Genomic DNA, 20,477 nt, shown 5'->3' on the forward strand with positions numbered 1-20,477 from the left:
AGGAAGGAAGGAAGGAAGGAAGGAAGGAAGGAAGGAAGGAAGGAAGGAAGGAAGGAAGGAAGGAAGGAAGGCCAGCAATGGATCTGTGGCTCAAGTGGTAGAGCTCTAGCTTTCAGTGAAAGAAGCTCTCTCTGGGTTCCTTGTTTTGTCTCATAGCTTGTTCTATCTATCTATCTATCTATCTATCTATCTATCTATCTATCTATCTATCTATCTATCTATCTACATCCATCCATCCATCCATCCATTTATCTACCCATCCCCAGCCTTTCTCTCTGTACCAAAGCACCATCTTAACTATTAGCTATTAATTGCCAGTTTGGTCAGGGAAATCTTTTCAATGAGATTTTTCAGGAAAGTCTTGGCCAGTCTCAGCCTTTTGCTCTTTCCTACATATTTTAGATCTGCTTTGTGAAATATTCGTGGGCATGATTTGGATTACATTTGAGGAAGAAACCTAAACTGCATGAAGCTTTAGCTTTTCAATACACTGATGGATTTAGTTTGCTATGAAGTTGCTTTATAGCTTGCAGGTTGGCTCATTCATGAAATTGGCCTATAATTTTCCTTTTTACACTGTCCTTGTCTGATTTTCATATTAAATTATACCAGTCTTATAGAAGGAGTTGAGCGTGTTACTTCCTTTTCTATCATTTTGAAGAGTTTGTGGAGTGGTGAGACTGTTTTAAAATTGAGTGTGGTGAGGTTACCCAACTCTCTGAATATACTAAAAACCATTAAATGGTGCACTTTACATAGGTGAATTATACAATATGTGAAAATTATCTCAATAAACTTATTATTCAAAGGGGGAGGGAAATATTTCATACTGACATCACTAATGATTAAAATATCTGCACACTACTCTCTTCACATTTGTCTGTGTCGGTTCTTATTCTCTCCCCGCTCTCTTGACTCCCCTCTTCCTGCCTCCCACATTGAAAATGTTGAGTAAAAGTTACACCCTTTTGATTTTATTAAATGAATGGAGAAGGTTGACATCATAATCACCATCCGTGGGGACCCCTAGCTGATGGCATAGCAGCAGCAGGACAGCGCGGTGGCCCTTGCTCATTGCTTCACGAGGCCGGGTCCTGAAACAATACCAGTACAGCAGACATAGACGCAGCGCGTGAGATGAAACCCACTTTAGCGGCATGCTCACGATCAGAAATGGTCTTTAAGAGACTATTTCTCGCATATGCTGTAGGGAAAATGGTATCAAAGCTACACAATGACAGCGCTGTGGAGTGGCTCCTCTGTGGGAATCCTACTTTATTCTCGATGCCAGAAACCTTGACCCACCCCGTCTGTGAAGTGGGGGCCCGTTTTGTAGGGGGGGCGCTGATCGGGACTGTGGCCATTATTGAGCTGGGATCCAAACATCTGAAGCTCATCACCAAGCACAATAGTGAAGGTTTCTCAGCCACATTTCTAATTATATTTTCCTGGCTTTTTAGATAAAGGGACAAAGAAATAGGAGACTTACTTTTCAGGTTTTTCAGGCTGCTGTGAAGGGTTCTAGGTGAGGGAGAGGATGGAGATTCGCTCCGTCTCTGTGATGGGGGGCTGCGTGCCCCCCACCCTTCTCCTGTGTACAATAGTGTGCGGGTGTCAGAGGCTCCCTGGGAGCTGGAATCATTCATTTGTCCTTTCTAATGAATAGCAATAATTTATAATTTGTACTAATCAAAAACCTTTCATCCACAAAACCCAACAAGCTTTGCAAACATTATCCTCTCTCCAACCTCTGCCACAAGTATCCGGGGAAGAATGCCTGCCCCGTAATTTGCAGAATGGCCAAGATAGAAAATACAGCGCATAAATTGTTACTGGTTTATCTGCAGCTGGAAATCCATATTTTGAAAGTCACTTTGAGCTGATTTTCATTAGTTATTTTGGTACTTGAGGAATGTAATTTATACCGACCTCTGTAATGGATATTTGATAAGATGAAAACAAAACAAAACAAAAAAAGCACATTCATTTATCCAGATGTTTCTAGTATTAGCAAACCTAGTAGAGCTCATAAGCATGAGCCAGCATAGTTGTCATTTTGAGGACAGGTGTCTGTTCTTTGCCTGTTCGTGTCCATTCTGATGTGTGTGCTGTCCTTAAGATAGAGCAATCAGGGTGGCACCAGGCTGGATATGGAGCTGCTGGTGCCTCTGGCCAGAGAGCTGGGGGTTGCCGTGGCAATCAGTGCCCCCCTCGACGCCCTGTCCATGGCGGGAGACATCTTGCGCCCTGTATCCACTCACTTTCTAGCCTCTAAGTCTCTGCTCTTTGTCCTGGCATTCAAGAGGAATTCAACAAAAGCATGGAGAGGAACATTTCCACCCTCTGAGCTTGCCTCTCTGTAGTTTGTGGAGGACAAGTTTTGGATTTAAGATGATGAATCTCTTCAAGGAGAGTCCAGTGCTGCTCCCGAGGAGATGCACTGGGCCTGCAGACTGGCCTTAGCGATCACGGGCAAATGCCATGTTCTGATCTCCAGGATCTTCCTTAACCCTCCTAGCCCAGCAGACTTTCCTGAGTGTCTGGCCAGTCTAGACGCCGGTGCAGATTCTTCATCTACCCATACATGGACACACAGACACAGAGACTTACACTCTCACCGCAGCTTGCCCACATGGTTCATAAGCTACCATGTCAGACACAGACATGCTCTGAGATTCCAGTGACATGCAATGACTCTCCCAACTTGTCACAGGAGTTGTAGCTTTTCCTTGGCTGATGCCACAGTCAAAGCCCCTCTGTAAGGACCTCGGTCCTCATGCTGGTCACCCATGGGGCCGTGGTCACCCAATGCCCAAAGCACCATCCTCTGCTCCAACAAAAGGAAGTACATGGTAGCAGGCTCTTCTCTGTGCTTTTCTTGTATAGTAACTGGCTAATTAGGAAAATTAAATCAAGGCAGAGTGAATCACTTAAATATATTTATGGAAACTTGAAGAATTTTTTTTAACCTGTATTCTCATTTCTTTGTTCCCCAGCTCCTGTAAAGCACATGCCCAATCATTTGTAGTCACCTTGTCCAAACCTAATTTGGTAGTATTTCTAAAATAACATTGTTTTAATTAATTAATTTATTTATTCATGTCAGTTGTGAGGTTTGAACTCAGGGCTCTTTTGCTCAAGACTAGCACTCTACCACTTTGAGCCATAGCACCACTTCTGTTTTTCTGGTGGTTAACTGGAGATAAGAGTCTCACAGACGTTCCTGCCTAGGCTGGCTTTTAACCAGGATCCTCAGATCTTGGCCTCCTGAGTAGCTAGGATGACAGGCATGAGCCACCAGAGACTGGCTTATTTTATTGATTTTTTTTAATATATAATCATTACAAATATCATTTTATTACTATTGCAAAATAGAATAAAAGACCAGTCTCAATATATGACTTACGTATCATTATTCTTAATTCCTAATCATTACCTAATATCCTAAACAATATTGATTTTTTTTATCAGTTAACTTTGTTTGCTGATACTGGTGTTTGAGCTTAGGGCCATGCACTTGTTAGACAGGCACTCTGTCACCTGCACTGTGCGTCTAGCCCTTTTTGCTTCTATTTTTCTAACAGGGTCTCCCTTTTCACCCAGGCCAGCATGTACCATGAGCCTCCTATTCAACTTCTTGTGTGGCTGAGGTGACAGGCGTGGGTCACCATGTCCAACATTCTTATTTGTGGAGATGAGTGTCTGGGAAGCTGCTGGACTGGGCCTCAAACCGTGATCCTCCTGATCTCTGCTTTCTGAGTAGCTAAGATTAGAGACGTGAGCCACTGAGCTCAGTTCAAGTCATAATTTTCAGTAGAAACAAAAGTTTATTACTTTCTCAACTTTCATTTCTCCTATATGTAATATGTAATTGAGTATTTTAATTATAAAATAAAGTGCCATTTGTCTAAACAAGTTTGGAAACACACCTCACCGTGCAGAGGTACCCTCAACTGGGGGCTGTGGGTGCCGGCACAGACAGCGCCGCGGTGCTGTGGCATCTGATGGCCTGCCTGCCGGTGGGAGGTGCGGAGCAGCTCGTGGAGCCACAGCCTCCGCCGGTGGTTTCCCTTGTGTCATGAGATGGCGGTTTTCATCTCGGAGACACGGTGCTTCCAGCTCTGGGTGTGCACGTTATTTTCACTTTTCAGGGCTCATTCAGTGCCTTCCCATGTTTCCGCTCCAAACTTGCGTCCCTCCCCCATGGCGCCTGGTGCTTTCTAGCCATGCTGTTGGTGTTCACGTGAGCTCCCCGAGAGCCCGGCGGGCTCCCCTTCTCCCATCATTGGCTTACACTGTGCTGGGAGATAAGACTGGAGCCTCGCTTTTATTAAATGCTTGCCTTGTCAAGCAGGGACAGGAAGAAGAGGCAGAGGAACTACCAAGCACTTTATAGTTAACACAACCTCTGTGTGAGTGTGTGTGTGTGTATACACCCGTGTGTGTGTATAATCCTGGCATTTTTATTATAATTGCTGGATGAGGGATCTAAGGCTCAGAGAAGTTGAGTGATTCATTGGAGTCAAATGTTCTGACTTTAGTGCCAATGTTCTTGGCACAGTTTCCCAGCCCGTCATTGTTGAAGCTGTCCGCTGTGTTCCTCAGGGCATGTCTTTGGGCTACTAAATTAATTACTGGCTGTCATCAAAGACCTACTAATCAGGCAAAAGAATCCCAATATCTATCTAATTACCACTGTTTGGGATCTATAAGAAGCTATTTGATGACAATAACTTGGATGTTTATAGAGAGAAAACATGAGATTATAGAATCAAAGGCCCAGGTGAAACCTGGGCTCACACAGTTGGGCTCTGCCATCGAATTTCTTTGGTAGAGGAAGAAACTCCTACCAGGATGACATGTCCCCAGGGTAAATACAGACGTATATATGCTAACGGTTTTTTTTTTTCCTACTTCTCAATCAGTGGGATTCAAGCTCACGATTCCTGTTGGACACTTTAAGTGACAGATAAGACAAAAGAAAAAAAGCCAAGATAAAATGACAATATAGACACTCCTCAAATCCTGTAATGGACTCCACAGGGCATCCAATTTTGATGTATCAGGATTTTTTTTTATAATGAGTACATTGTTGGAAATCACATTTTGTATCGGCAGGTGCTGGAGATGAAACTGAGCTGACATCTTAGCTCTTTGTAGTTAATTAGCAAGAGAAAAGTAGTGTTTTGAATCTCTATGGGAAAAGGGATATTAGTTACCCACCCTCTCCCCCTGTCTTCCTGCAGATACCTGGATCTTTCTGTGGGCTTTTGATTTGGCTTGGTGGTTTAGACAAATCTGGCTGACAGGGAAAGGATGGGTGGGGGCACTGAAGAATGGTTATTTAATGGAATGAAAATCACGGTAGCTCACTTCTCTCCACATGGCTTGTAGAATTAGAGGGCCAGATATTTCTATTTTAAAGAGAAGATCCTTACGTGGACCTAGACCATAGGGAAAGTACATGGAATGAGTTAATTGTTGTCATTGTATTGATATTGGTCACTATCGAATCCCCAGTGTTTAGTAATATGTAAGGCTTAGGAAACATTCCACATCAATAAAAAATATCATGGCAACCTATACAGTTAACTATCATCATTGATTTACCTTGTCTAGTATCTCTCCCTGGGTAGCAGCGGTGCCCGTTTGAGATTATTTAGTGAGGATCACAGAGGACTGAGAGGTTAATGGAAGAAAAAGCAGGGCGTGTGTGTGTGTGTGTGTGTGTGTGTGTGTGTGTGTGTGTGTCTGCGGAGGTACTGGTATTTTGGCAAGGGGGTGTCTACAGCCTGTGTGGACCGCCGAGTGTTGGGAGGCAGAGTGGAGGGAGAGAGGGCAGGGCATCCTCTGACCCAGGTGGACTGACTGACATCATGTTGCGTTCCTGGTGCTGGGGAGCTGCAGAGAAGAGCCATTGCTGGGGTTCCTTTTCTCTAGGACCTTACTGAGTGTGTGAGAGACTGCGCGAGGGTTTGAAGCCAATGGGCACGTGTGGGTGCCGGGTCAGGAGCTGACCTGTTCCAGTCCCTCTCTGTGAGAGGTCACGGAAGCTGCCGGTGCCTCACCTCTCCTCCTCGTGAGTGAGTGTGGGGTTGCGTGGGGCCCCTGCCCAAGCAGAGCCCAGCCCATCAGCTCACACGGCTGCCCCACACCCCTGACAGCGGCTCTTCTGAAGGTCTCAGATTCAGATTTCCGGGCAGGAAGGGCGTCGGGAGCAGGGCAAGGCCTGGACTGCAAATAATTGGAAGGAGACTTGTAGGCTGGGACGGAAGGTTCTGGAAAGGAGGAGCCTGGATCTGAAGAGTTGGGGAAGTGAAGTTGGACCCATGCTGGTGCTGGAGGGCTCTGGGGCCAGACTAAGGCTCCTGGGGACCCTGGGTGAAGGCTGGGGGGCGGGGGGAGCGAGGGCCTGGTACAGGAGTCGGTCCTCTCCATCTCTGTTCCTGTCGTCTTGGCTAGGCTGAGTCTCCTTCTCTTCAATCACACTTTGGATAAATTCCCTTTCTTCTGTTTCTTTGTTTTCTCCTTACAAAACAGAAGTTAAAAACAATAAAGTAACCCATCCCGGGGTGTTTCTGAGGGCCAGCCTGTCCACACATCTGAGGAGCTTAGAGCGATGCCTGCTGCCCGGCGAGTCCGCAGGGGAGCCGTGCGCCTCCCTGGGGGTCAGGAGGCGTCTTCCATGTGCCTGTCCTCCCTCTTCCTCCTCTCTCCTGCCGTACACACCGTACTGTGTACAGGGTTAGTATTCTCCCTAGTTTCCTGTTTTCTCCTCCTGCTCCCCTTGATTTCTCTCCATCCTGCTCTTCGTTCCTTCCTTTCTTTCTCCCTCCCTTAAGATCCTGCTCATCGGGGCTGGGAAGGTGGCTCAGTGGTAGAGCACTTGCCTTGCATGCTCAAGGCCCTGGGTTCGATTCCTCAGCACCACATAAGAAAAAAGCCGGAAGTGGTGTTGTGGCTCAAGTGGTAGAGTGCTAGCCTTGAGCTGAAGAGCTGAGGGACAGCACCCAGGCCCAGAGTTCAGGCCCCACGACTGGACCCAAAAAAAAAAAAAAAAGATCCTGCTCATGGGTGCTGTAAATATGTGTGATAGCCAGGGTGTCCATTACCACACAGGAAAGAGGAGCTGAAGCAGGGCTTCTTAGAGAGTCTAAATGATTGGGTTTCAAACTCTTGTGATTGTTAGGAATCATTCTGAGCCGCACCCCTGTGGCTCATGGGTCATGATTTCATGCCAGCCCAGGGAGGAAAATACTAAACCACTAAAAAATTGAAAGTGGAGCTGTGGCTCAAGTGGTAAAGTGCTAGTCTTGAGCAAAAAAGAGCTCAAGGATAGCCTCCAGGCCCTGAATTGAAGCCTCAGGACTGGCACATGTGCGCATACACACAACAGATCATTTTGGGCCTCTGGTAACAACACAGATTTATGAAATAACAGCAATGGTATTGGCCACAGCAGTGCCAGTCACACTACTAATACAGCTAGTGTTGAATGAGTTCCTTCACGTGTGATGTGTCAGACTACTCTAACTGCTTCTCATTGGATTATTGAGCTAGCCAGCAGAACCGTCTCCTGTGATGAATATTAGTAATATCCCTATGTTGCAGATAAGAAAGCCACAGCCAAAGGAGAAAATTTCTAAGTGGCCAGGATGCCCGTCTGGGCACTCGGTCTCCCCAGCCAAGCTCCTAGGCATTTCTTCACGCTAGCTTCTTCACCCACTGATCTGTGCCGAGAACACTCCTAGTATTTTTTCCTCAGTTGCTTTGTCTCAGAAGGAATGTCTTCCCCCTGCTAACCCTCTGCCTGTGACCTCCTTCCTCTGGGTATAGGCAGCAGAGCAAGGTGCTCAGGGAGGATTGCATCCTTTGCCGTTTTCCTCTAAAGATATTTTCGTACACCGGTGTAATGCCGCTGTGCGTTGTTAACAAGCATGTTTGCACATCACATCTACCATGCTATTTGCACGATATGATGTGAAGGTGCAGCCTGAAATATTTTGAAGATACAGCCTTTTATCTCCAGAAGCACAAAACACTGTTTGCAGATTGGCCTCTGGAATGAAATTAGCCTGGCACGCTGGCTCGTTGCTGCAAAGCGTGGGCATTTCCATAAGTGCTTTTCAGTCCCTTAATCCTTTTGATCATTTGCACTGTGTATTTTTACACAGGTTCTTTTACTTTGGAGAAATAAAGTAAAGAAACGGAAAGGTGAGTTTGACAAGGGCATCTCTGCACTGTTTGTCAATGCAAATGGAGCTTGAACTTGAATGATAGCAGTTTCTCTTGAACAGCCTGGCTTCTTTAAACCTCTCAGCAAATAGTGACTGGGAGATAATGCTGGGGAGTGTTTACCACTGAATGGCTCTTTCTGGACCCCATATTGCTATCACCAAAGAAGAGCCAAATCCTGTAGACTACTCAGGACAGCCTGAGTATCAATGACCATATAGCTGTGATTTCTTTTCTGGGTGCTGGCTGTGACGTTTGTTCTTTCTTGGTCACTTTGAGTTCTTCCATTCTAAAGCCTTGGCTGGGGCCATGGGCTGGGCACAAGCTCCATCTCTGATTGAAACCTGGTTGTCTGACAGCTTACTAGCTATGGGAGGGTGGAGAAAACTCATCTATGGAAAACAATAATATTTTACAAGTAATATTTGTGCCCTGTGTTCATAAAAGTGTTTTGATAGCAGATAAAAGGGTGGAGGCAACCAAAGTGTCCATTGGCGGATGGGTGGATGTGCAAACTGTGGCAACTGTGGCAGGACTCTCTCTCTCTCTCTCTCAGGAAATTCTGACATGCACTACAATGTGGAGGTGAAATATACTACTCAGAAGAATATATGCACTGTATGATTCCACTTATACGAGATCCCTAGCGCAGACAAATTCCTGGAGACAGAAAGAGAGTAGGGTTACTAGACACAAGGGAGAGAAGATGAGGAGTTGGTGTTCAATGAGCACAGAGTCTCTGTTTTCCAAGATGAGGAGTTCTAGAGAGGGTTGTGGCGATGTTGCACCCCAGTAGATGAACCTAACACCCCTAACTGTACACTTCAATTGTTAGCATGCCAGTAGTACACTTTATGTTGTATATATGTTGTCAGCATAGGAGAGAATTAGGAAAAGCTTCAGTGAGCCATCAAAGGCAAGTAGACAAAGCATCTGTCATCTTTTTGATGTTCAATAAATAATCGCAGCTTTCTCTGTGGTGAGGATGTGATACCCATGGTATTTCCTCACATAGTCACAATCTAATTTACTTCTCTTCTTTGGACTTGGTGTTTCTTACAGCACTACACCTCTGGAATAATGATGGGATGATTTTTTGTGCATTTATCACATTTCCATAATTTGGGGCTTTGCCTATGAGCTGTATCTCCGGGCCCAGCTCATCGCCATGTCTGAGTCTCTTTGTGGCTCTTGCCATATATACCAGAGGCCTGTGAGAAAGGAGTTCGTAACTTTTCCCTGGCTCTGGCCAAACAAGGCCACCAGCTTCATTGCCTGCCCAGCAACACTAGCAGTCTAAGGATTGCTGTTAGAAAATACAATTAATAAGAAATGGTATGTTATTTTTTTGGGTATGTGTGTCAGTACCAGGGCTTGAACTCAGGGCCTCACGCTCACTGAGCTGCCAAGCTCAGAAGCTGAGCCATGCTTTTAGCCTTGCTTTTTTTTAAACTATTATTTTTTCTTTTAATTAGTTAATTTATTTTTTGTTTATGCACTACTGAGGAATTGAACCCAGGGACTCATGCATGCTAGGCAAGCACTCTACCACTAAGCCACCTTTGCAGCCCCAGCTTTGCTTTTTCGCTCATGATTTTGGAAATAAAAATTTCAGCCTGGACTGGCTTTGAACCTTGATACTCTGGGTTTCAGCCTCTGTGTAGCTAGGATTACAGGCATGAATCACAAGCACCAAACTACCTTAAAACATTCAGAGAGTCTGAATGCTTTTTCAATTAACTCACTCATTTAAACATTTCACACAGCCAAATGAGATTTATAGTGGATCTGATGGGGTTTTATCCCGAGATGGTTCTTCCTAATCTGTCTACTGTCATTCCTTTAAATGACTATGATATTTGAATTAACTGACCAATCAGTAATAAACCACTAATATAACCAACTTATAACTCAATGTACAAAAGACATTATGAAAGTTAGAAAAAAAGATTAAGTTCAACATAAGCACTAAAGTTACTTCTACTTCCCTAATAACTAAAATCATTCTAATAAACAATTAAACTTACCCTCTAGCTATAAGTTACCAAAGATTACAAAAAATGTGGTAGTGAGCTGTCATGGGAAAGAAAAAAAAATTGAGTTGACTTTACTGAATATATAAGTCTGCCAGCAGGCATCAAGAAATTTTAAAATGTTTATAAATGTTGGTGTAGAAATTCCATTTGTACTACTATGTCTTGAGGCAGCCTCAGAAGTGTGGGGAAATGTTTACCTCCAGGGATAAAGATAGTAGACAGTCAAAAATGCCCAATGACAGGGAATAATTGAATATGTAATTGGAAAGCCATGTGATGGAATGTTATATAGTTATTAAAGTAAGATTCCCTAAAAATTTCAGTGGTGTGATAAGACAGCATTTACTGTTTAGCAGGAAAAGCATGCTGTTCCAGTTATGACTGAATAATTGCATGTAAGCGTGGGTACGCATTTAGGCCTCTGTTATACATCTGGAGAAATGCCTACAAATATTTACAATGTATACATGCAGGAGGAGTATAGGTGAATCTACTTTTTCTTTGTATACTGCCCCCACACTTCCCACATTTCTAAGTGTCATATTGCTTGAAAATATTTCTTCTACAACCAGAAAGGACCTTAAATGTTAAAAGAAGACTGAAGATAGTAGATTTCTTTCCTTCATGGAGTCACAAATTCTTGATGGCTCCTTACTCGCTCTTTCTTTGCTATATAGAGTAGAACCCAGGACAAAAAAAAATCAGAGAGTATTTTTCCTCCCAAAGCCCATGTGACCACAGGAAGATCTAACTTACCAGCATCATAGCCTTCCGGTCTATAACATGGATTTCTGTTTTCACTGCCTATGGAACTGGGCAGTTGTGAAAACAAAAATGAGGCCAGCATACAGGAAAACACTCCTGCAAAGTCAGGTGCAGGTCCAGGGATTTCTTTGTAAATGCTTTGTATTTTCTGGTTTTCTGGAAGGACCACGGGAACTCCCTGTGAGCTGGTGCATGTGTAGTTGATGGCCACAGGAAAGGCTACAGCTCCCAACCAGTGAGGGAGGCCAAGGGCACCTTCTGGGAGGAACTCCGGGCTGCTGTCCTTCTGTCCTGTGAGGTCAGATGTGTTACCCTCCTGGCATCCATGCGTGACAGTGACCAGAGTGTTTCCTACCTGGGAAATCCACTTATTATGCAGGCAAGACCTCTGCATGACTCTCCCCAGGGCCGAGTTCGGTCTCCAGGCTGCCTCACAGCAAATCTTGTCACATGGCTGCCCTTCCACCCTGGACAGCCCCATACTAAGGCTGTTCACCCCCATCCTAAAAGCCATCATGGCTGGCCATATTTCTAGCTGAGATCTCACAGATCCTCCTGCAAGAGAGAAGGGAAAGGCTAGCCAACTTGTGATCAAGACTGAATTCTTTACTACCTAACAAGATGACTGACACAAGATACAAAGCCAATTTAAATATAGAGATGCTGTTAGCACCAAGGGCCTGCTCCTTACCAGCTTCCAACATGGCACAATAGGGACGGTCATGGATTCCCTAGTTTCCAGTAGAACTACAGATACCCACTTCCCCAGCCAGCCTAGGCTGACCTCACAGGGGCACCACCTCACAGGGGCACCTGCAGAGACATTTTCTGCACAGCATCCTCACCACCGAGAGGGGTTAGGCTCAGCAAACACTTCCCACCCTACTGTGCGTTGGACTCAGCCTGGCCTTGGTGTTTCCTGCACAGCAAATGCCACCGCTGCGCTGGTTGATTTATCTAACGCAAATGGGTGGTGAGGCTGTTCTAACATGCTTCTGTCTCTGGCACCATGTCGCTGTGCAATGGAGCAGAGTCTACTCTGGATAGCATGGGGCAATGGTAAGAAATAAATTGGCTCTGTCTCCTCTGCAGTTTCCAGTCTCCAGTGTGATCACGGGCTGTGTCTATGAGGTTTTATAAGAGCGGGAGTAGAAAAAAGAAAATATCAATTTGTTTCTCATGCAGTCAGAGAAACCTGAGCACGACTAAGTCATCCCACGAGGTGTGCGAGAGGATGACTGTATGTGTTTGTGGAGAAAGTCAGCCATGGGAGTCGAGGCTGAGCCTGTTAGCTAAGGTCCAATTATGTCTCTGCTTTTCCTTCAGAGGGAAGAATTGCAGTTTTTGTCTGTTGTTGTTGTGGTTTTTTTCTGTCAGAACAAATAATTTGCAATAAATCGATGTTGTCAGTAAATGGTGCTTGTACGTTTTGTTTCTTTCAAGAAAAAACTGGCCATGCAGAAGTCGTGCGGGTTGTGTACCAGCCAGAACACATCAGCTTTGCGGAACTGCTCAAGGTCTTCTGGGAGAATCACGACCCGACCCAAGGTAGAGTGATGAGTGAGCCAGTATTTAATTATCTTACTAATTACAGCTGGGATAATTAGTGTTTGAGCTGTATGGAAGAGATGAACCTTGAAATCACACAGGAGCTCAAGAATATGATTGCAGACATTTATTGACGGAGAAGTGGGGGGCTGGGGAGGAAAAGGGGTGAGGGAATAAAGGCACAGCCACGTTCAGCGCCCCTCCCCCCTTACAGCTGCCAGGGGTGGGAAAATTCCCACAGAGAAAGATGCCAGACAATGGAGCTCCGCTCACCTTTGATTATTGCATTATTCCTCCTTAATGCAGTCTTTGTCTATGAAATTAAAGTGTCTCTCCAGCAGCTCTAAAGTTTTTTGATTTATAGTTCCTTTATTTCCTTGAGTTTAGCCTTTTTCATCTTTTCACATTATCAGAGGTTTTTTTTATGTGTCGGGTGATATTTATACAATACTTAGGTTATTTGAATATTTCATTTGTCTTTTTTAGAATTTGCTATGTGGAAATATTAGTATATTTGGACTATAAACAATGATGGCCAGAAATCTTATTTAAACGCATATACAAGCAAAAAAAATCTCATGTTGACAAATATTGTAATAGTCAATAATGAAGCTATTTCTAGATTCTATCCTAACAGCCTTGCAAGCGCTGCTTTGTCAACAGGGTGATCTGATACGACGAAGCTTGGGGACTGAAAAGCCTTCACCCATGGGCTTCTTCACAAACTCTCTTCCTTTAGCCTCAGTCCACCTGAGAGAACTCTTTTCCCTTTGGTGCCAGGTCCTTGTGTCATAGCTTCACTGGGTTAACTGTATCTTGATGAGTAGGTGTGTTGTGCTTGTGGTGGATTCCTAACACGAGCCCATCAGTACAAGTGGGTAGATCGCAGATCTGCAGGACCATTCAGTACAAAGGTCAGAACAGCTGGAGTTAGCAGCAGACTGGTCTAGGATGCAGGCAGGTCTATGCCTGGGCCAGGGAGGGGGTAAAACAGGGTTGTTATGACAACGGTGTTGGGCCAGTATTTGCAGTATGTACCTGGCAGGAGATGGAGGGGGTAGGGGCGAGGTTGGTAGGGGACATCTGCGCCAAGGCACTCTGCGAGGCACTGCTGGTGGCCAAGCAGTCTGGAATGTGCAGGATGTCCAGTGTCTTGGTTAATGCACAGGGAGATAGTCAAATTCCGATGTGTGGAGGTCAAATGGACCTACAGATCGACATATCTAAAACTGAAGACCCAAAGTGTTAACGTGAAAACACCAAAACCAGTGTGTGCTAATATCAGAACACAAAAGGCAAAATCACAAGTCCAAAAGAACTCTGAAATCAGCTAATTTCTTCCCAGCTACCCTCCAGGACTAAAGCATGTAGCGATTTGTAATTTCTCTGAGGTCAGAACTCAGAGCTGCAGCAGACAGTGCTGGGGAGCTGCGAACGGATCTGGCCTCCTCTTGTCACCTTTCCCTGGGAAGGGAAGCTGTGAGGTCAGCTGGCAGCAGAGTGAGGAGGGCAAGTTGGCTGTCCTGGGTAGAGAACGGACATTCCAGAAGAGAGCCGCACGTTGGCTTTGGGCAGCTCTGATCAGCGAGGCAGGAGCCCGCCCAGGCTCTTTGCCCAAAATGCAAATACATAATTTTTAAAAACCACTCAAGAATGTTCCTGTCTGTGCTAGAAAAAGGACAAGACTGGTGTAGACGCTGAGACGATTTGGTCTTTGATGTGAACACGTGCCCAGAAAGATGACTCTAGGGAGACATTTAAATTAGCATATGAGAAGACTTTAGTACCTTATTGATAAACCCATTAGGGATTTTTGAGTAGTAATTTTATTACATTTTGAGGGAGAAGCAGTATCCTAGAATGATATTTGCAGTTGTGGGGATTCTTGCTAATGTCAAGGATCTTGCAAAGAACTTAAAGTCTCCTTTCAATTTAAGCAGATCTTTATGGAGAAAAGAGAAATCCATGCACATTCTACCCCCTTCATGGTACAAAGAAGCTCTCATGATGTTTGGCCTCCAGGCCAGGACAAAGTCACAGAAGTTGCCTGATATTTGAAGGGAGCAAAGCTGATCAGTTTTCAGATCTAGGTGGGACCGAGGACCTGGCTTGCCATAGCAGTATGGGTCGTGAGATGGTTCTACTTATCCACTGCAGGTGAGGCAGCAATCCCAGTATCATCAGGTACCTGGCTTATAAATAAAAGCATCGTTTACCTTAATATGCCAAGTACCACAGAAGCCTCCACTTTTGCCATAGCACTCAATTACCACTGTTTAAGCCAACATGTCTAGTATGGACTTTCTGCCTTACTCATAGGACAAATACAGTTCCCCCAGGCTTCTGAGGATTGCTGGGCAGCCCAGTTCGGCCACAGGTGGTCCCAGGCCTGTTTCTGCTGTCCCCCGGTGACATGGCAGAGCCCAGGAATGAGGAGGCTCGTGTTATGACCCACGTGGGGAGCCTTCTTAACTTTGAGATGTTGGCCAAGACACTTACTCAATCTCAAGTTCTGTCTTTCTCATGTGTAAAGGAATAATATCTATACTGTCTGCCTCATAGGCTATCATAGGAGGTTAATGAAATAATACAGCTGGGAAGGTATCTGGTTCCAAGTGCCAGGAAAGTTTGTTGTTAACGTCATCTTGCCCTGACTTTCTTTCTGTGGGAAAACACTGTGCCCTCTGGGTACGGAAGTTTGACTTTTCTCCTCCTGGAGAGTCTCTGCTGAGGGGGGGGGGGGGGGAGAAAGAGAGGCTGCTGACATAGGAACCAGAAGAACTAGGTCAGACCCCAGCCCCCCACACCTCGTCCGTACCTTCCTGCCAGCACGATCCGGGCATGGACGACACAGTTCAGCCATGGCATTTAAGGCAGAGACTTCAGCTTTGTGCAGACGTCCACCCACAAATCTGACTTCTCACCTACAATCCGTTTTATGTTCTGCCATCCTAGGCCGGGAATGGTGACATCCATGAAGCATGGCTATGGGCCAGCCTTTCTAATTTCACATAATCTTCACTGTAACCTTACAGACTCCTCTGTCCTCATATAACAGAAGGGAAGTAATGAGGTCCAAAGACACGCACAGACTTGCTTGGTGTCTGCACCCCATCCCTGAAGCTCAAGTCTGTTGTCTTTCCCCAGTACTGGAAGGGAGCAAGCTTCTTGATCAAGATAAACATGCTGATGCCTTCCTACTGGTGGTAGCTGTGTCCTTAGTATCTTCTTAGAAGTAAATATATTCAGGTTACTGGTGGCTCACACCTATAATCCCAGCTTCTCTGGAGGCTAAGATCTGAGGATTGAGGTTGGGAGCTCACATGGGCGGAAAAAATTTAAGAGGCTTTTATCTCTAAATGACCGTCAAAAAGATGGAAGGTGGGATGTGAAGCACTCTAGCTCTGGGCAAAAAAGCTGAGAAGAGTGCAAGGCCCTGAGTTTGAGTTTAGTGCAACAATGAGTTTAATTTAAGTTGAAGCCTGTTTCACTGATCACAGACCACAGCCCCGATGCTGTGGCAAGTGCAAATGTCTGTACAGGAAGTCTAGCCTGTGGCCCGAAGCCCAGGCCAGCTCACAGTGGGACTGGCTCCCCGCTCTCCGGCTGGAGAGCTGCACGCCTTTGGGAGCCATGGCCTGTCCCCCAGGCTTCTGGCCAACACTTCTAGCCTAATACCCATTTCCCCATTTGAATGCTTTGGAATTGTAGCTGGATAGGTCATAATAACGACCTACATCTCCATATATCTTACAGCTAAGAATGCTGTGTGTTGTGGGTTGGGGTGTTTATGGAAGTGATGGGTTGCATGTTCTAGGTTCTTCTGTGTGCTTTTGGGAAGGATGGCTTCTTCTTCCTCCCCCTCCCCCGAGTGGCTCTGTGGATGCGGTGCAACACCATCTTAGACCAAAGGGATTGTAAAGATGCAAGACAGGGGACTAAGGCACCATCCCAGCCAGACCTTCTACTCGGCACTGTCATGTTTAAAGTACTGTCATGTTTGGTTCGTTTTAGGGCTTTCTACAATAATTCACCTAATCTATGTTCTAACTAGCACAGCCTTCAACTAGAAACTGACAATAAACTCCAGCCACCCATCTGAAAACCTTAAGATATTGTCCTCATTAACATGTCTCTAATCCCAACTGCGAAGAGACCTGTGCTGGGGCCGGAGACGCTGTGGCTTTGAGTCAAGCCAGCCCCGCACGAGCTGGGGGGCCACCCACGGCTGCCCCGGGCCGCAGACACCTGGAGCTCCCACAGCCTCCTGACAGGCCCCAACGGCCTCCCCACCCATTGCCTACCGTGGCCGGCAAAAGACACAAGACAGAGCTCAGCATTTGTCTCTTTGCTGCTTAAAAGCCTTAGCTGCTTGGACATTTCCCGGGCGTGACTTGCAGGTTCTTTACAATGGTAGTGTGGCCTGGGATCCACGTGTGGCGCCACTCTCACATACCTTGGCTCGTGCCCTGGGTCTCGCCCTCCCCTTGCTCTCTGTATTTCAGTTGTTGTAGCCTTCCTTTGTTTCTTGCCTTAGAGTCTAGACTTGCTGCTCAGTCTGCCCACTGCTCTCAGCGGGACTGCTACTTCTTGTTTAGGTTTCTCAGAGCTCCTCCTGAACCCCTCCCTCCCCTCGTCCCCCGAATTCACACAGGACTCCTGCCCTCACCCCTTTGTGGCTCTCTGTCACTGACGGTCCATCCTTCCCAGCACTTACCACACGCAAAAGTATGGGCCTATTTACTTGCTTGTTCTCTGCCTCCTCCTCTGGGGATGGGCTTCTCACCACATATGTCCTCATGGAGGACATCTGCATCTGCATCTGCCTGGCGCTCCTGCCCTGCTGTGAGGGACAGGAAGTAGGAGGCGGCGTGGGGTGTCGTGGAGAGCCCAGTTCCAGGGACAGCACAAGCACCTGGCACGGGACATCGTCCCTCCAGAGAAGGGTGAATTGGGTCCCGGATGCCAGGGAATACCAAATCTGCAGGCATTCAAGTTCCTTTTCGGAAGTGATGTTATATTTTCAAGACCCCTTTGTGAAATGATACAGGATGTGCAGAACCACATGTTTAAAATCACCCTGGATTGCTTAGGATTCCTGATGAAATGTAAGCTCTGTGGACATAGCTGCCGCACTGCATTGTTTAGGGAATAGTGACGAGAAGGAAAGATGGTCCATGTCCTCCGCAGAAGCGGGGCTTTTGGTATTTCCACCCATGTTGGTCAAACCCAAGGACGCAGCACCCGTGCACGGGATGCGCTGTCATGCTCACTTCCTGCGGAAGAAAGAGCCACTCACCAGCTCCTCCCTGGTGGATTCCCAACGTGCCTCTACGTTTTCTCACTTGTGTCCTCCAGCTCGTGCTCTGGTGACCCCTGGTGGCTTCCTGTCCTGTGTCTGTACCCTCGTTCCCCCTGAGCACTCTATCCCTGAGCTTCCCAGCTGTCCGCAGGTTACTCAGTCTGGCTTTCCCATAGGGCTTCGTTAGCCTTCATGGAACCCCAGGACCATATTCTCTGGCCGCCACCTTGGTCCTCAGCACGGACCGAGAACTAAGCTTGGGGGACAGCATGCAGGGCTCCTTGGTCTGTGCTTAGGAGCTGGAAAAGCCCCCAGGACTTTCCTTAGTCTAGGCCCTTGACATTTACAACCCGCTCACTCACTCACAAGCATTGCTAGCACCGTGTTCCCAGGAATCCAGGTGGGATGGGTACCCCCAGCCTCCATCCATCTACCTCACCCCTCGGCCTTTACCAGGTGCATGGTGGGGCAGCATCGGCCTATGCTGTCTACTGGGAAACAGTAATTGCAGGGAGAAGAATCCCATGTTCCTTCTGTTTCCCATCCAATGGGCAATTAAGTGCTGGTGTTCATGTATTTGAACTTGCCAGATTAATATCTGAACTTCATTGTGCTGACCCTTTCAAGTTGGTTTGTTAAAATAAGTCAGTTTCGAAGGACTATCCCTTTTTTTAGACTGTGTACAAGGAATCTATCATCTGCAAATAATTAGACAGTGGGAATGATATTGTATTGCTAATGAGCAGATGTGCGTGCATATAGCAGTGGAACAGCTGCACACATATCAAATGCAAAAATGGCCCAAACCCAGCATTATAGATTCTGCAAGGGATTTCATTCTTTTAAGAATTTCAGAAACAGAGAAAGATTGAAACAAAGAATTTAACTGTATTTTTCTTTATTAGTTGTTCTTTCAGTCACACTTTTCCTTGCATAGAATATCATACATGTTCACAGTATCTGCTATTGCACTTATAAATCTCAGTCTTCCCCCCATCTCTTTCTCTTTCTCTCTCTCTGGCTCACTCACTCTCTCTTGCGTGCTCTCTCTCTCTCTCTCTCAGAACACAATAGAATTCATATCTAACAGTTTCCCTTTGTCTTTCTGGTGTTAAACAGGTTGTGTGGCTCCCAGCTGAGCAGAGGACTTAATAGATGTTATTTGGGAGCCAGGCATGGTCTTTAGGCGTTATATATGTTCAATGCCATGTGATCCTTAAAGTCATCCAAAAAATCTAGATAGATCCATTTTTCGGCTAAACAAACTGACCTAGAGAAGTAAAATGATGTGGCACAAGCCAGTTGGCACATTCTGTGGAGGAGCTGGCCTTGATCCCCAGGGCTCAGTTCCCAGGCTTGCATTCTTTTCCTTACATGGCTCATGCATGGCTCCACATGATTAAGAGTGCTTTCGGAGAGCAGAAGGCATGGCCCACCATAACTGGAAACAGTAGCACATTATCCAAAAGCCATGAACTCCTATGGCATCCATTACAACCTTATAAATCCTGGGCAGGATTTGCAAGGCTGAAGACGTTGAGATAATCAGGCTTTTGAAAAGCTTCAGCCAGGAATAATTTCACATCATTCAGACCCTCATGGTCAGGTCATTTAGAATTGGAAACATTTGCACCTCAGCAATAAAAAAATGAAGTCAGAAGAATTACTATACTTCACATAAAATAGTCGTAAATTAAAATCAGAGCTGATCACATGAGAACTAGAATTTCTAGACTCTAGGAATGGCAGTCTGGGTCATACGGGCTAGCTTGCTGTTGAAAGCAACTCAAAATGTTGGTAAAATATTTTAAACACATTGAAATCATCATATCAGAGCTGAAGAAATTATGAGGAATTAGTTGGTTAAATGGAAGGGAACGTGGGAACTGAGCAGGCGTGAAGAGAACTGGAAGCCCCTGTTTTCTGAGGGAATATGGATAATTAGAATTTTATGAGCCTTACTGAAGAAATAGAAGATATGACCAAGGATGGAGCCCCTGACCTAATGAAGATAGATACAGATACAGATACAGATATAAATACTGATATGGATATGGATACAGATACAGAATCAATTATAGATATAGATACAGATACGGATACGGATATGGACACAGATACAGAATCAGGTATAGATACAGATATAGATATATAACTATATATCCTACTTGGAGTGGCCTGTCTTCTCAACTGTGCCTAAAATGTACAGTAGTTTAGAAAAGGCGTAATATATTTCAAAGAAATCATATGTGTTCTGTGTCTCAGCATTGTGTACTTATCCTAGAAATCAGTAGCAAAAAGATATCTGGTCACCCAACAGATTATAAAAATTTCAAATTTCTAAGTATCCCAGTTTATTTAAGTCATGAAGGAAGTGAAAAAATATTTTGACTCAAAAGATCACTGAAATATCACACATCAAAATTCTTAAAGAACAGGTCAAGTACTCTGAAAACATTACAGGATGGAATAGGAGAAACCCTAGGTCTCCTTGGCACAGGCCGAAATTTTTTGAATAGAGACCCGGAAACACAACAAATCAAAGAAAGGTTGGACAAATGGGATTGCATAAAGTTGCAGAGCTTCTGCAG

General features: G+C 45.4%; 1 protein-coding gene across 4 annotated transcripts in view; it reads left to right on the plus strand.

Annotated features, from left to right (window-relative positions):
- Positions 1-20,477, plus strand: part of Msra (methionine sulfoxide reductase A) — a 254,975-nt gene that overhangs the window by 150,345 nt on the left and 84,153 nt on the right. For all 4 annotated transcript variants that reach the window (XM_013024254.1, XM_013024255.1, XM_013024258.1 and 1 more), the window contains one exon: positions 12,480-12,584. In XM_013024254.1, the coding sequence (XP_012879708.1) occupies positions 12,480-12,584 (105 nt within the window). The remainder of the gene's footprint in view (positions 1-12,479; positions 12,585-20,477) is intronic.

Source organism: Dipodomys ordii, unplaced genomic scaffold (assembly GCF_000151885.1).
Source record: "Dipodomys ordii isolate 6190 unplaced genomic scaffold, Dord_2.0 Scaffold74, whole genome shotgun sequence".
In the NCBI taxonomy this organism is placed as follows: domain Eukaryota; kingdom Metazoa; phylum Chordata; class Mammalia; order Rodentia; family Heteromyidae; genus Dipodomys; species Dipodomys ordii.